This window comes from Pieris rapae, chromosome 24, assembly GCF_905147795.1.
Source record: "Pieris rapae chromosome 24, ilPieRapa1.1, whole genome shotgun sequence".
NCBI lineage: Eukaryota > Metazoa > Arthropoda > Insecta > Lepidoptera > Pieridae > Pieris > Pieris rapae.
In genome coordinates this window covers 1,693,123-1,706,821 of record NC_059532.1, presented here as the reverse complement: position 1 = coordinate 1,706,821, position 13,699 = coordinate 1,693,123, and the positions used below count along the sequence as shown (strand labels likewise).

General features: G+C 33.2%; 1 protein-coding gene across 2 annotated transcripts in view; it reads right to left on the bottom strand.

Moving 5' to 3' along the window:
- Nucleotides 1–2,495: 2,495 nt before the first annotated feature.
- The window catches only part of LOC110995423 (single-minded homolog 1), a 46,904-nt gene continuing 35,700 nt past the window's right edge, over nt 2,496–13,699 (bottom strand). For both annotated transcript variants that reach the window (XM_045633790.1, XM_045633789.1), the window contains exons 7-9: nt 5,643–5,749; nt 4,580–4,727; nt 2,496–3,972 (exon numbers count right to left, since the gene is read on the bottom strand). In XM_045633790.1, coding sequence (XP_045489746.1) covers nt 3,459–3,972; nt 4,580–4,727; nt 5,643–5,749 — 769 coding nt within the window. In that variant the 3' untranslated portion in view covers nt 2,496–3,458. The remainder of the gene's footprint in view (nt 3,973–4,579; nt 4,728–5,642; nt 5,750–13,699) is intronic.

Genomic DNA, 13,699 nt, shown 5'->3' with positions numbered 1-13,699 from the left:
CTATGCCAATATACAATCTTAAGATTTCACTTACACCAGTTTCTAAAATGATTAAAAGTTTGATATATTTTAAACATGGACTATATTTTAATGTCATTTGTACTGTTTTATTTACTAAAACCTGTACGGTTTGATTTAGGTACTATTAGATTATCAAATATAAGTGGAAAGAGTAAAGTGATTATATTCTATCCATCGCCAAAAATATATCGTCTTCGTAGAGTTTGATTATTGGGATGTAGATAGGAGATCGATCGACTGTCACGGTCTTATCTCAGATTGTTTTCATCTGAGGTTGTGGATTAATTATTGGGTTCGAGCGTTTGTGCGTAAGTCTAGTTAAAAATACGACTAGCAGACTAGTAGTGAAAGAAGCCCTATAGTCTTTTATAAGTAAAATAATACTGATACATGATTTATAGCCTCGAGACTTAGTTTAAATAAATATACAAATAATAATTAATCATACCGACATTTATGCTGAAATATTACGCTATATATATAAAAACTAAATCTTTCTCTTTAATCAGCAGCTCATGTCACCGTGGTGTCAGCAAGAAAGCTTCAGGACTACCTGATTCCACCGGTTTCTGTCTAACCACCATTAGTTTCTCCAAGTTGAGAGTTTTTCATTCATTCATTTAATGCAAAAATAATTGCTATCATAAAATTGTTCAGTGTGCCTCGTACGAAGTCGAATTACCTACATAATTCGCCATTATCAAAATATTGATCTTTTCCACCTCAAAAAGAGAGATGTCAAGAAGTACTTAAAGAAGCGGGAAGATACTGATTTTGTTTAAGTAGTAGTTTTAAATTCTAAGTATTATTTGTTGTTTTTAAATGTTAAATTTCAGTTTACTTAGTTTTTTTTATTTATTTAAATGTATCTTTATCTATTAATGCACTTGCTTGTTTTCTGTTTTATACATTTACATAAATTGTTTATCTATGTAATCTGTTTTGGCTTTCTGTATTGTCTTAGTGTTTTGTATTATAATATGTATGAGTATAAGTTGTTAGATTACTTATAATTAAATAAATAAATAATAATTTTGTCAATTTAAAAGATGGTAACGTGATTTTCCAAACATATGTGATTATTTCATATATTTACCTTATACCTATAATCAAATAATGCTTACTTATTTATTCCAAGAATATAATTAGATTATTAAGGGCCTGTTTCACAATGTATAGATAAAGTACCAAATAGCTATGCAACACATAAATTATTCGAAAGATAAAAGTGCCGAATAAGATACTTCGCGTTTCATGACGAATAGCGCTATCTGACAGTGAAACGGAAAAATACTGTTTATCCTACCAATAAGTAATAAATAGCTTATTTAGAACTTATACGGACATTGTGAAACAGGCCCTTAGGGTCTAAAAGATAGCGCTATTCGTCATAAAACTCGATATGTTTGATTCGGAACTTTTATCTTTCGAATAATTTATGTGTTGCATAGCTGTTTGGTACTTTATCCATACATTGTGAAACAGGCCCTTAATCTACTAAACCCCTGATTTAGTACATAAGATTGTGAAATATGCAATTATACTTATTACAACATTGACAAGAACTTGACAATAATGTTGATACTTAATATAAAATTAGTTTCGTGAACAAATGAAAGGAAATTTCTTTTCACACAGTCTACGATTATTATTTTGTTTATAGAAACAATCTTTAACATGGCAACAAATATGATTTAATTCATCAATTTGAATAACTCCAATATTTTGCTAATAGCGTTTTATTTACAATACTTCAGCATAAAGGCCGTAATATTATGATAAATGAGATTCTTATATGTAAAAATACTAAGATTATATACATTAATAAACTATTATTGTCTAGTACATGATATATGCATTATTATATATGTGAGAAATGTCTACACGCTTAGTTCGAGTGTCCGACTACAGATGGCGCTGACAATTAGTTTTAAATTCTCACTTTTTATTATATACCTTTATAGCTATGTTTGCTATTTAAAACAACTTTAAATGTATTTACCAATAAGAATCAGTAAACTGAGAATTTGTCAAATTGAATCGCGTAGAATGAGGACTAGATAACTCGATTCGCCAATAAATTTGAATGAACAAATTACTTTTAAACCAACACAACATAATATATTATATACCAATTTGTTCGAAACATCGATACTTCATCGTAAATGATATTAAATCAATGGCGCTACAGATTTTTTTATATCTGTATATTTTATGATTTGTCTAATAGGCAAGTAGGTGATCAGCCTCCAGTGCCTGACACACGTCATTGACTTTTTTGGGTCTAAGACATGTCGGTTTCATCACGATGTTTTCCTTCACCGTTCGAGCAAATGTTAAATTGCCTATTAGATTTTAAAATTATCATGAAACAGATTCAGAAATCTGAGGCCAAGACCTAAAGAGGTTGTTGCGCCACTGATTTATTTTAATTATATATTGTATACGTCGAAGTAAAGTAGTTAAATCAGAGAGTTAATTGAATCTCTAGACAGTTTATTAAAGATCGATATTCGATCACATATCTTCAAAATTAAACTTTATCCAACTTTGACTTGCTCGATATATAATCACACGGGTCAATAAATAATTGTTTAATTTTTTTTAAATTTAATTATTGTTAAATTTTAGTTTTTTATACCTACTTATTATTATTACATAGTGTAATCTATTGATAATACCTTTCTCATTATTAAATAATTTATACATATATTTACATTATATACAATTACAATACAAGAATTTACGTGTGCCTTATTTTTAAACAAAAATTAGAGGTGCATTTTAAGACTAGACTAAATATAGAAATTTTATTATTGTTTTATCAGACAGCACCGCATTTGCTTTTTGTTTTGGCACATTTGTCTAGTCCAATAGACAATATCAAAATTCAAATAATCCAAATTACGTATGGGCGCTAATTCCGTGACTATTTGATCATGGTAATGGCGGTAATTTTTGGCGTCTGACGTCAAAACTCGGATACGTGTAGTCGTTAACTGGGGTAGACTAAATGTAGTCTATTATACCCCCAAAGGGACACAAAACAACACCCTTTGTCGCTTCTCAAGGACACTCCTGAAAGCCTCAGTTAGCATCGGAATACATTGACATGGGGGTTAGGAAGGGGATAAGCTATTTGCTCGATTACGAAATAAATGAACAAACTGACAAATTTATGTGACAAAAATCTTTTCCACAAGATACAGAAACGGTTAAAATACTGAGCGCTGTCCTTTCAAAGCAGTGATGCCTTTTCGGTTAGCCAAAGCGGTAATATATCAGCAATGATAGGGCCATTACCGCGCGGTAAAAAACCGATGTTCTCCTTTCAAAGCAGTATGGCCACTGGAGCGGTTAGCCAAAGCGGTAATTAAAGGTAATATTACCAAAGTATAGGCCATTACCGCGCGGTAATTCCAGCCTAAAACACAAAGTCAATGCACGAATTCGTTAACATTACTTCCGTGAAATTGCTGCGTATTGTCTACAATTACGCTTGTGTAGCCACCTTCTTGAACGTTTTGACTCGGTGGTAATTTCCCAAAGCTGCCAAAGTTTTCCAGTCGGCCATTTTGTCCATAGAACGAAATTAGATTTGTGTAACTATACTGATTCACTTCAGAACTTTCAATGGAGGAGCAAGATGATGAACTGGCCGAGAATGGTCTTTGGTTTTGAGGATACGCGTAGTTCGGCAACTCGGGTTCTGCATAATTTTCGTTATAAAACATATCCTGGTAGCCATTTTGGTTCTGGTAGTCGTCCGTCTCGTATGTCGGTATTGTCGGTAATAGAGTATATTCCGGAAATTGTGTGTAGTCTGCGCTGAATTCGTCATTAACTCTATCTGTGTGCCGGATGTGTGAGACTTGTGGGATGTGCGGGTCTGTGTTCGGTTTTGGCGCGCCTTGTTCCAAATTTAAAATTAAATTCTTCTCTTCGATATCACTGTAATAGAAATGATCAATGATTAATTTAATCACTGTATAATTTTGAAAATATTCTATCTATTTAAAGTAGATATGTCGCACATTAACACATATAAAAACTTGGCGATTAAAAAGAGTGGCGGAGAGTTTATTACCAGTTCTTCTCTTCCGTTCTACGCCCTTGATTTGAGAACTGACGCAAGCAATTTTATTTTCTTAGAAATATTTATTTTAGATGTAATAAACATTGTAATATTAAGTAATTTGAAACGGAATGATATATTTTAATAATGCGATAAATTGTCTATAATGTATCTAAAATTACTTTTCTGACACACGTCAGATGGTTTGACATATACGAACTTTAGATTGAACCAACATAATTCTGTAAAGTATAAAGGAAATTCTAAATGCTTAAAAAGTTTATGACATTTTCCTTTGAATCATTGTTATGTAGAGGGAGTATAAAGCTGAGTTTCTTGCCCGTTCTTCTCAGAACATTTTGGTTGTAAATGTAAATTTACAGTTAATTTAATTTGTTTTTCTTGGCGTTCATAAGTGTACATGTTTACCTATATGAATAAAGATATTTTGATTTGATTCGATAAATTGTCAAAATTACCAACCTTAGTACGTAATTGACAGAGACAATGCAATGCGGCCGGGAAGACCTGGAATTGTGAACAATGGTCGCGTAGCTCTGCATCCAGACCCAACCTCCAGATTTTGTGAGGAACCGGTAATACCGGGATGTCACTTGACCCTTGGTCAGTACTGAAAAACAAGCCGCTATAAAGACATCTTGACAGACAACGCCCAAATCCAATAACCTATCACAATCCATTTTTGACCATCTGAGATAGACATCTTAATATTGATAAAAGTGTGCCAATAACCAATGCACGGATTGTAATAGCCATCTGTTGATACAAGCTATCCATGGTAGGTCGGATCGGTGTATGTGGTTAGACCTTTGTATGAAAATGACAGTTCAACTGTGCCAATACCCTATCTTAAGATTTAAACATACACCAGTTTTCAAAATAATTAAAAAGCTATTTGATATGTTTAAACATAGACATGTATATTTTAATATTATTTGTACAGTTTTATTAAGTTTATAATGATTATCAAGTATGAGTGTAAAGAGCGAAGAGATTGCATTCTATCCGTCGCCAAAAAATGGATTGTCTTCGTAGGGTTTGGTTAGGAGTATAGAGTCAGGGGATCGGTCGACTGACACGGTCTAATCTTAGATTGATTTCAATCTGAGATTGCGGATTTATTATTGGGTTCGGGCGTAAGTAGATATGGTATTATATATGATGTGGCTTTAATAAGTAGTAAAAAAAGGCGTGCGTATAGAAGTGAAACTCCTTTGTAAATTAATTATTACAAAGATAAAACCCCAATATATGTTCAAATGATCACTCATATAATATAAATAAATAAAAATCATGCAACAGAATTGCCATCTAAAGTCCTAATATGTTACTAAACGAATACATCAACTAATAGCGTGTATTTTTCTTCATCTCCCTTTCTCACTCTCTCTCAATCGTTCTCTCTCTCTCCCATTTCTTCGCCAAAAACGCTGCACATTTTCGTGACGTTGCGCAAAAATTTCACCCTCGTGCGCCTAAAGAAGTTTCACCTCAGTAATTCTTGCAATACTTAAATAATACTTACATGTACAGTGCGAATGTCTCATATGAAGCACGTCAGTGCCATGTATATAATGATATAGGGTTTTTTCTATTAAGTCTTGGGGCTCATATCCAGTCAGGGATGCCACCCTGAAAAAAAAATGGTTGTCTGTATACTGACGATAATTGAATGTGACAACGTCATAAGAAAATACTGATGGAATGTTTGCATTTTTCAAAAGATTTTTTTTTTATATAGAACAGGGGGCAAACGGGCAGGAGGTTCACCAGATGTTAAGTGATACCGCCGCCCATGGACACTCTCGATGCTAGAGGGCTCGCGAGTGCGTTGCCGGCCTTTTAAGAATTGGTACGCTCTTATTTATTTATTTGTTTGATAAATATTTTGTATGGATATAGAGAAGGAGGTAAATGGAAATCACAATTGAATAGATCAAGTTACATTCATTTGATTACAATTATATCAATTTTTTAACGAAATAACGCTGCGGAACGCGGAGGCCGATTGTGCTTCTTTGTCGCTCGTTCCGCGCTCTCGCTTGCACTTCAAGCATTAAATGGAACGCCTCAGAGCGAGGTAACGCCGCATGCGTCATGTTTTTGGTTTGGTGCGTGTACCCGGCTCCGTCGAATTATACGACTGTCACGTCAAAAAATCAATAACATGATTCTTATATTTTTTTAAACTGCTATAATATATTCTAATTAATTTGCTATATTTGTTTTAAATACTGTAGAATAGTTTGATGATTTGCGTTTTCTTTTAAAAAGAGTACCGAGAGTTTTTTACGCCGGCTTTTCCTCTCGGCCAACACCCTCTGTCTTCTATGCCGATGAGTAGGGATACCAACAGGTTCGAATTTAATGACGTGGAATAAGTGATACCATGATGATCCTATGTTCCAAAATAAATGTATTTTTATTTTATTTTTTATTATCTTATCTACCCGCTCACCATCTAATAATATGGCTAAAAAACTGGCTTATGAACACACCCTATGCAGTGTTAAAGCTGCTTCTGAGACCTACTATGTAATTACACACTTTATTCTTTATTATATTTATTCACACATCCAAATTTATCTTAATAAAATAATTGCAAATACATATTTTAATAGAGAGCCCCTGGTTGATAGACAAACAAACAAAAAACTTTCCCCTGCGTTTAAAAACTACAAAAAATCCTTTATAAACAAAATCTTACCCCTCCAATTCAATCGACCCTTAAAAATCGCAACTATCCAATTACTTGTTGACATCAATCACTTCCGGCAATTAGCGTTGAGTGCTTCCGTTTACTCTTTGTCTTAATTTTTAAAAAACCTATTACAGGAACAAAGGACACTTGGAACAAAGAATAACAGTGTGATGACAAGACAACAGATAAATTGTATTCTTAGTGCACTTTGACATATACATGTATGACAGATGACAGATGCCATTTAATATAAAATGTCAAATTAATGTTTTTTCATTAAAATTGTGTGTTAAAACTCAAAATATCTTTATTCATATATAAACACTTATGGACGTCAAAAAAAAAATTACATTATTTGTAAATTTACATTTAACACCAGTTCGCAAGTCAAGGGGTTGGCAAAATGAACTGGAAACAAACTTTCACTTTTTTTAAGCCACTCTTTTTAACAAGAAGAATGAAACTAATGAATATATGTTATAGAAAGGGTATCCACGTGTGAAAATAAGACTTAAGACCCTATCCCAGCACGAATTGCTGTCTGTGGTGCGCAGTGGTGAGATGGAGCAGAGCTCAATCGCAGACAGAGTTCGCAAGAAACGTTTTGAAATTCGAAGTATCTTATTCGGAACTTTTATCTTTCGAATAATTTATGTGTTGCATAGCTATTTGGCAGTTGGCACTTTATCCATACATTGTGAAACAGGCCCTGTTAATATTAGTATAGAATATAATTGTTATATATAGTGTGTAATGCCTAGTTAGTAAATTTAAATTAAATGTTTTAACAGTTTGATAGACTTTTTTGTGTATCAATGTGTGTAGATAGAGATTGATGTGTTCTATGAAACGTTATTATATCAGTTTAATGTTTATAATTTCAACGTAGGCGATATAGGAGTTACATTATCGAATTTTCATGTGGATTCCTATTTTTATAATCTATACGAACGTATAGCTATTGTTCATGTGTTATATTTAGACATGTGCTATACTGAACTTTTTTATGTGATCTGTTCTATAAAACAGTAGTTTTTCACTTTGCTCTATTGTCTATAGTTTCGGCGTACGCGATATAGGAATTTTTATTGGTATTTTTTTATATTATTAAAGTTTTCATACATATTCGTTTTAATAATATTCTACAGCTGATATTGATCAAAGATAATAGAGGATTTGAATGGTGAAATAATCAAATCGGTCTAGTAGTTTTGGAGTAATGCAAACAAAACTTTCCTCTTTATAATATAATTAAATGAATGTATAATGCAAGCAAAGCCGGGTGTAATGCTGTGTGAAATAAGATCAATTATTTTGTCGGTGTGTAAAGAGGCGCGTGGCAATTATTTGCGTCGGCAGTTTGACGCTTTTGTGCCCCTCGTACTTGAGTTTCTAGAACAGGGATGGTATGGAGTCGTTGTTATAATGTAATTTTTAACAAACAATTTTTTTTATCACATTTTCGAAAGTTGTCTTCTTACAAAAAATTAATCATGAAAATTTTAACTCTGTTACAAAATACGAAAATGCTAGAATTTATGTAAATAAGTGAAAACCAAATTGGTTGTGTGTGGCACTCGGGGACTGCCACGGTAAAGCTATTGCAAAGCATTGTTTTATCAATTTATTCAATTGTTATAATTATTATAATATTTATTTACTTCGATATTAATTTAATTTACCACTCTACTAGACTCAGACTAACACGCCTAGTCTGTCTCACTCGAACGCGTATCGGCCACTATACGTCGTCTATACTACGTCGTTGTGTGTTAGGTTAATTTTCGTTACGGAATTTCTAGATTCAATCGCCGCGCTCTATAATAAATAATAATCAATGCAATGCTTTTCATAGACAATTTTTTAAATTCCAATTTTGACAGATTTTAAGTACTATAATCAAAGTTTACGTTAAGTATTAAATTACTTAATTTATGACAAAACTGCTCAATCAGCGTTACACAAAAACTAAAAAAATTAATTCATAATTAAACATAATACTCCATGGCCAGCGCTGTGCTGACACCGCGGAAGCAATCTGTTCCGACACCACTTTAACACGTACCACAATTGTTATTTAAAAATGCATTCTATCGGATTAAAATAAGGTTTAAATTCGAATAATTGCTGCTAGAATAATTTTTGTAAGCATTTTTACATTTTCAGCTATGCAATATTTTTATGGTCATTAGATGTCAGGCGTGACCATGCTTTTAGGAATTTAAAATACCAATACAAACTTATAGATAACATTGAACAAATTAAATCATAGTTATCGTGTTATTCTTTATTATAGAGGATATTATTGAGGAGGCGTTTGTCGGAAGACAAGTTGTAACCGAACTACCGTTTGCCGATAATAATTAATCAATAGACATTAAAAGTTAGTACATTACAACTCTAGTTAATAGTCAAAATGTTTTTTAGATAGTAGTCATAAGTTAATTAATTTTAGGCACACGAAACTACTACGAAAACTTGTTACAACAATAAAGGCTTTATTATTATTATTATATCGTGTTATTCGGGACAAAAATCTTTTTTCGTTAAATTATTAAAAAAACATATATTTGCGTCTTTACACTAAATTTTTTATGCCACCCCACCACACATTGAAGGCTCGCAAATGCGTAACCGGCCTTTTAAAATAGTAGCTCTTTCCTTAAAGAACCCCAAGTCGAAGTTGGTTAGGAAATACTCCAGTGGGCAGCTGATTCCACATAGTGGTGATTTGCGGCAAAAATTGTCATTAATATGACGGTCAGTTGTGGAAAGACGGACATCGACGTGATACGGATGGTATTTTGTATCTGTCTTAACGGAAGAACATCATCGGATGATGAAACTCAGCTGCAGGTATTACTCCAAACAACTCCTCTGAAAACTCTCCATGTAAATGCGGTAGAAGATGCAGAAAGATCCCACAAACCACACCTAAGAATCGTGGGAAAGTACGCCACCCAAGACAAATAATATCGAACACATTGATAGAGCAGTGTTGGCTTCAGCGTACGACTCTCATACCTGAGGTCGTAGGTTCGATCCCGGGCTGTGCACCAATGGACTTTCTTTCTATGTGCGCATTTAACATTTGCTCGAACGGTGATCACAACAACAACACAACAACGGTGAAAACATCGTGAGGAAACCGATATGACTTAGACCCAAAAAGTCGACGTGTGTCAGGCACTGGAGGCTGATCACCTACTTGCCTATTAGATTAAAAATGATCTTGAAACAGATTCAGAAATCTGAGGCCAAGACCTAAAGAGGTTGTAGCGCCACTGATTAGTTTTTTTTTAAATGAGGGATAGTAGTAATAAAACTTGCCCTAAATGTTAGTAAACATAGCTATTAGACGTTTTTTAACATGTACAATTTGTCATATGGAACATGGTGTAGTGGTTGCAGCTCCGTACAAACATTGTGTTGTAAAAAAAACTTGGCGATTAAAAAGAGTGGCGGAGAGTTTATTGCCAGTTCTTCTCTTCCGTTCTACGCCCTTGATTTGAGAACTGGCAGTAAATGTAAAATTAGATTCATTTAATATTTCTTTTTTTTTGACGTTCATAAGTGTACATTATGTTACATATATGAATAAATAAATTTTGACTTTGACTTTAACATTACTTCGGTGTAAAATCGGTTGACGATTTCATAGAATTATATCTAGTTTTGTTGACATAGAGAAAAGTGTTAAATTACGACCATCTGTCAGGTGTTTTGACATTTAATATATTTTGTAACGAATATGGTCTATGGTTCTTAGTACAGCTTAGGTATTAGCTGCACAGTGTAATAAACAGTTGGTGTTGGCGAAAAACCGACTTAATATTTTCTAAGATTTTAAATGTTTTTGTTTAGTTTCCTAAGTTTATTTTTTTTAGTGGTGTTTTTTTTTGTTTTGTCAAATAGTTGTTTTGTTTTGTTTAATCTCTTCGTGTATGTCATGTTTGCCTATAAATGTTTGTCACATTTAAAATTATATTTAGTGATTTTCTTTTTTTAGCGATGGTAAGCCAAGCTTTGGAAGCTTTTTTATCAATATAAAAAAAACATTTTTATTGGAAAGTTGATTAATAATTATTTTATAACACGAGCAATTAATCACTCGTTTCTCTTTCTTTGTCGTGAGGAAACCGAAATTAGACCCGAAAATTTAAAAAACTCTAGGGCTAAGATCAGGGGTATTGAGTATTTGGAATTAAATTTTAATGTGTACAGTGTTATAAAATAATTATATATATATATATATATATATATATATAATGTAATTTTAATGACTACAGCGGAGTTCCTAAAATATAGGTTTTTTAATAGAAATCTTAAGTAATCCCGCCCATGAACACTCCCAACGCCAGAGGCGAGTGCATTACCATCCTTTTTAGAATTGGTACGCTCTTGAAGGGCCCTAAGTCGAATTAGATCTTAATGATTAAAGACTAAGATGGTAATTTATATACCTATCTCTATCGGCTTCAATATGTGCGAAAGAGAAGCACAATTTTCTGTGATTTGACGTTTTAATGTTCACTGCTTTTAAAAAAACTTGGCTATTAAAAAGACTGGCGGAGAGTTTATTGCCAGTTCTTCTCTTCCGTTCTACGCCCTTGATTTGAGAACTGGCAATACATGTAAAATTAGACTCATTTAATGTATAGTTCTTTTTTTGACGTTCATAAGTGTACATTATGTTACCTATATGAATAAATGATTTTTGACCTTTTTTTGACTAATAAACTCGAAGCTTTTAAGAACAGTTATTACTGTTTGTACTGTGGCGCGCAAAACCCTCGAACAATAAAACGCGAAAATAATTCTCGCATTGCGCATGCCTGTTTGACATTGGCAATCTTTATGGCATTCCGAGAAACAATATTAGTCTAGAATCGTTTTCCATTGTATATCTTGAACTAAGCGTATATTATATATTTTCAACACAATATACATATACAATACTCTTTACCTACATAATAATAATTTTCCAAAAAAACCTACATAATTTATAATTATTATAATGTAGTTTAATCTTAATATGTATATATAAATCTCCTGTCACAATGTTTGTCCGCGATGGACTCCTAAACTACCTGACTGATTTTAAATTAAATTGGCACCGTGGGCAGTCTGGTCCAACGGATATAGGATAGCTTAGATCTTTAATTATAGTCGAAATTTTATTTTATTGCAAATTATTTGTCTATAATTAATGACAGTCACAATTATCTGTTAACTCCAAAAGATTCTAACAGATGTCGATACTTTTCGACTGGATTGAGTGAGTAACCATTTAATTTAAAATCGGTTAAGTAGTTTAGGAGTCCATCGCGGACAAACACCATGATTCATGACAGGCTATTTATATATATTAATATATAATAGAATTGTTTGATTTATATAATATTTTTTTTTATTATTTTGTAAATGGAAAGAATAATTTGAATATATATTATTCGCTCGCCTGGTTCGTGTATATTGGAAACGCGTTCATATTTATTAGTTCACGCCAATCAGCGGTAAAACGAATCGTAACTGACCATTTCGACGAACCTTCGCAGTTGTGTAGCATTGACTTTTCAATTGTCTGTGATTTTTACTAAAGAACTGGCAATCTTGGTCTTACGAAGACATCGTAAGGAATCCAGAGGTTAAGGTTCAGAGACGACCAAGGGCGGATCCGGCTTTGGCACCAGGACACAAAAATGGTCATCGTGGTCAAATCAAGAACTTATACGTTTGCATACAAAGTTATTATTTTAATTAAATATTGAAGATATATTACAGAAAATCTGGATGGTGACAAAGTAGTGAAATAAAATCATTATGTTCAATTAGTGGTCCACCTTTATCACATTTTGACCAGATTGACCACATTAAAGAAACGGCAGGTGGTACATGGCAGAGAGTGGCACAGCGCAGAGAGGAATGGCGGGATTTGGAGGAGGCCTTTGCCAAAGAAGGGCACACAGATGCACCAGAATTGGATTAAAATAGAAATTTGTTTAAATGTATATAAAACTAGCGGCTCCGACAGACGTTGTCCTGTCTATAAGTCTTTAATTTGAAAATTTCAAACTTTTTTTAATAAGCTATAATATAATATATAATAATAATAATAATAAGTCTTTTTTCTTTTCATAGTGTAAGATTTAGATTTAGATTGATTAGAGCTAAAACTAAAATTAAAATTCGAATATTATTTAAAATTTGACATCGCGATGGTAGCGCTGTCTGTCGGATCCAATGTAAAACATTCCAAAATCAACAACTACTAATTCTCGAATCTCCACGGAACACACACAAGAAATTTCATCAAAATTGGTCCAGTCGTTTAGGAGGAGTTCAGTCACATACACACGCACACAAGAAATATATATATTAAGATATATAATGTCAAATGTATCTCAATAAAGGCTATCATTATTATTATTATTACAGGTCCACCTAAGTCCTGGTACCAGCTCAGGGGAGGGTCATGACCCCCATGACCCCTCCTGGATCCGCCGTTGGAGACAACGCTCGGACGCAACGCAACGTAGAACCGGGGGAATAGAGGGGGATGTTGTTAAGTGATACCGCCACCGATGCTAGTTATTCCGTTATCAGCGCTTGAACGGTACGTTCTTGAAGTCTATTACCGCCGCACGCCGCCTCTTCGCAGCCAATTGTAAAATACGCTAGTCTATAACCGCCCTTACTTTAATTGAGTATAATAGATCAGTCGCCATTAATATCAGTTATCACTACATAGTATAAAACAAAGTTGCTTTCTCTGTCCCTATGTCCCTTTGTATGCTTAAATCTTTGAAACTACGCAACGGATTTTGATGCGGTTTTTTTTAATAGATAGAGTGATTAAAGAGGAAGGTTTATATGTATAT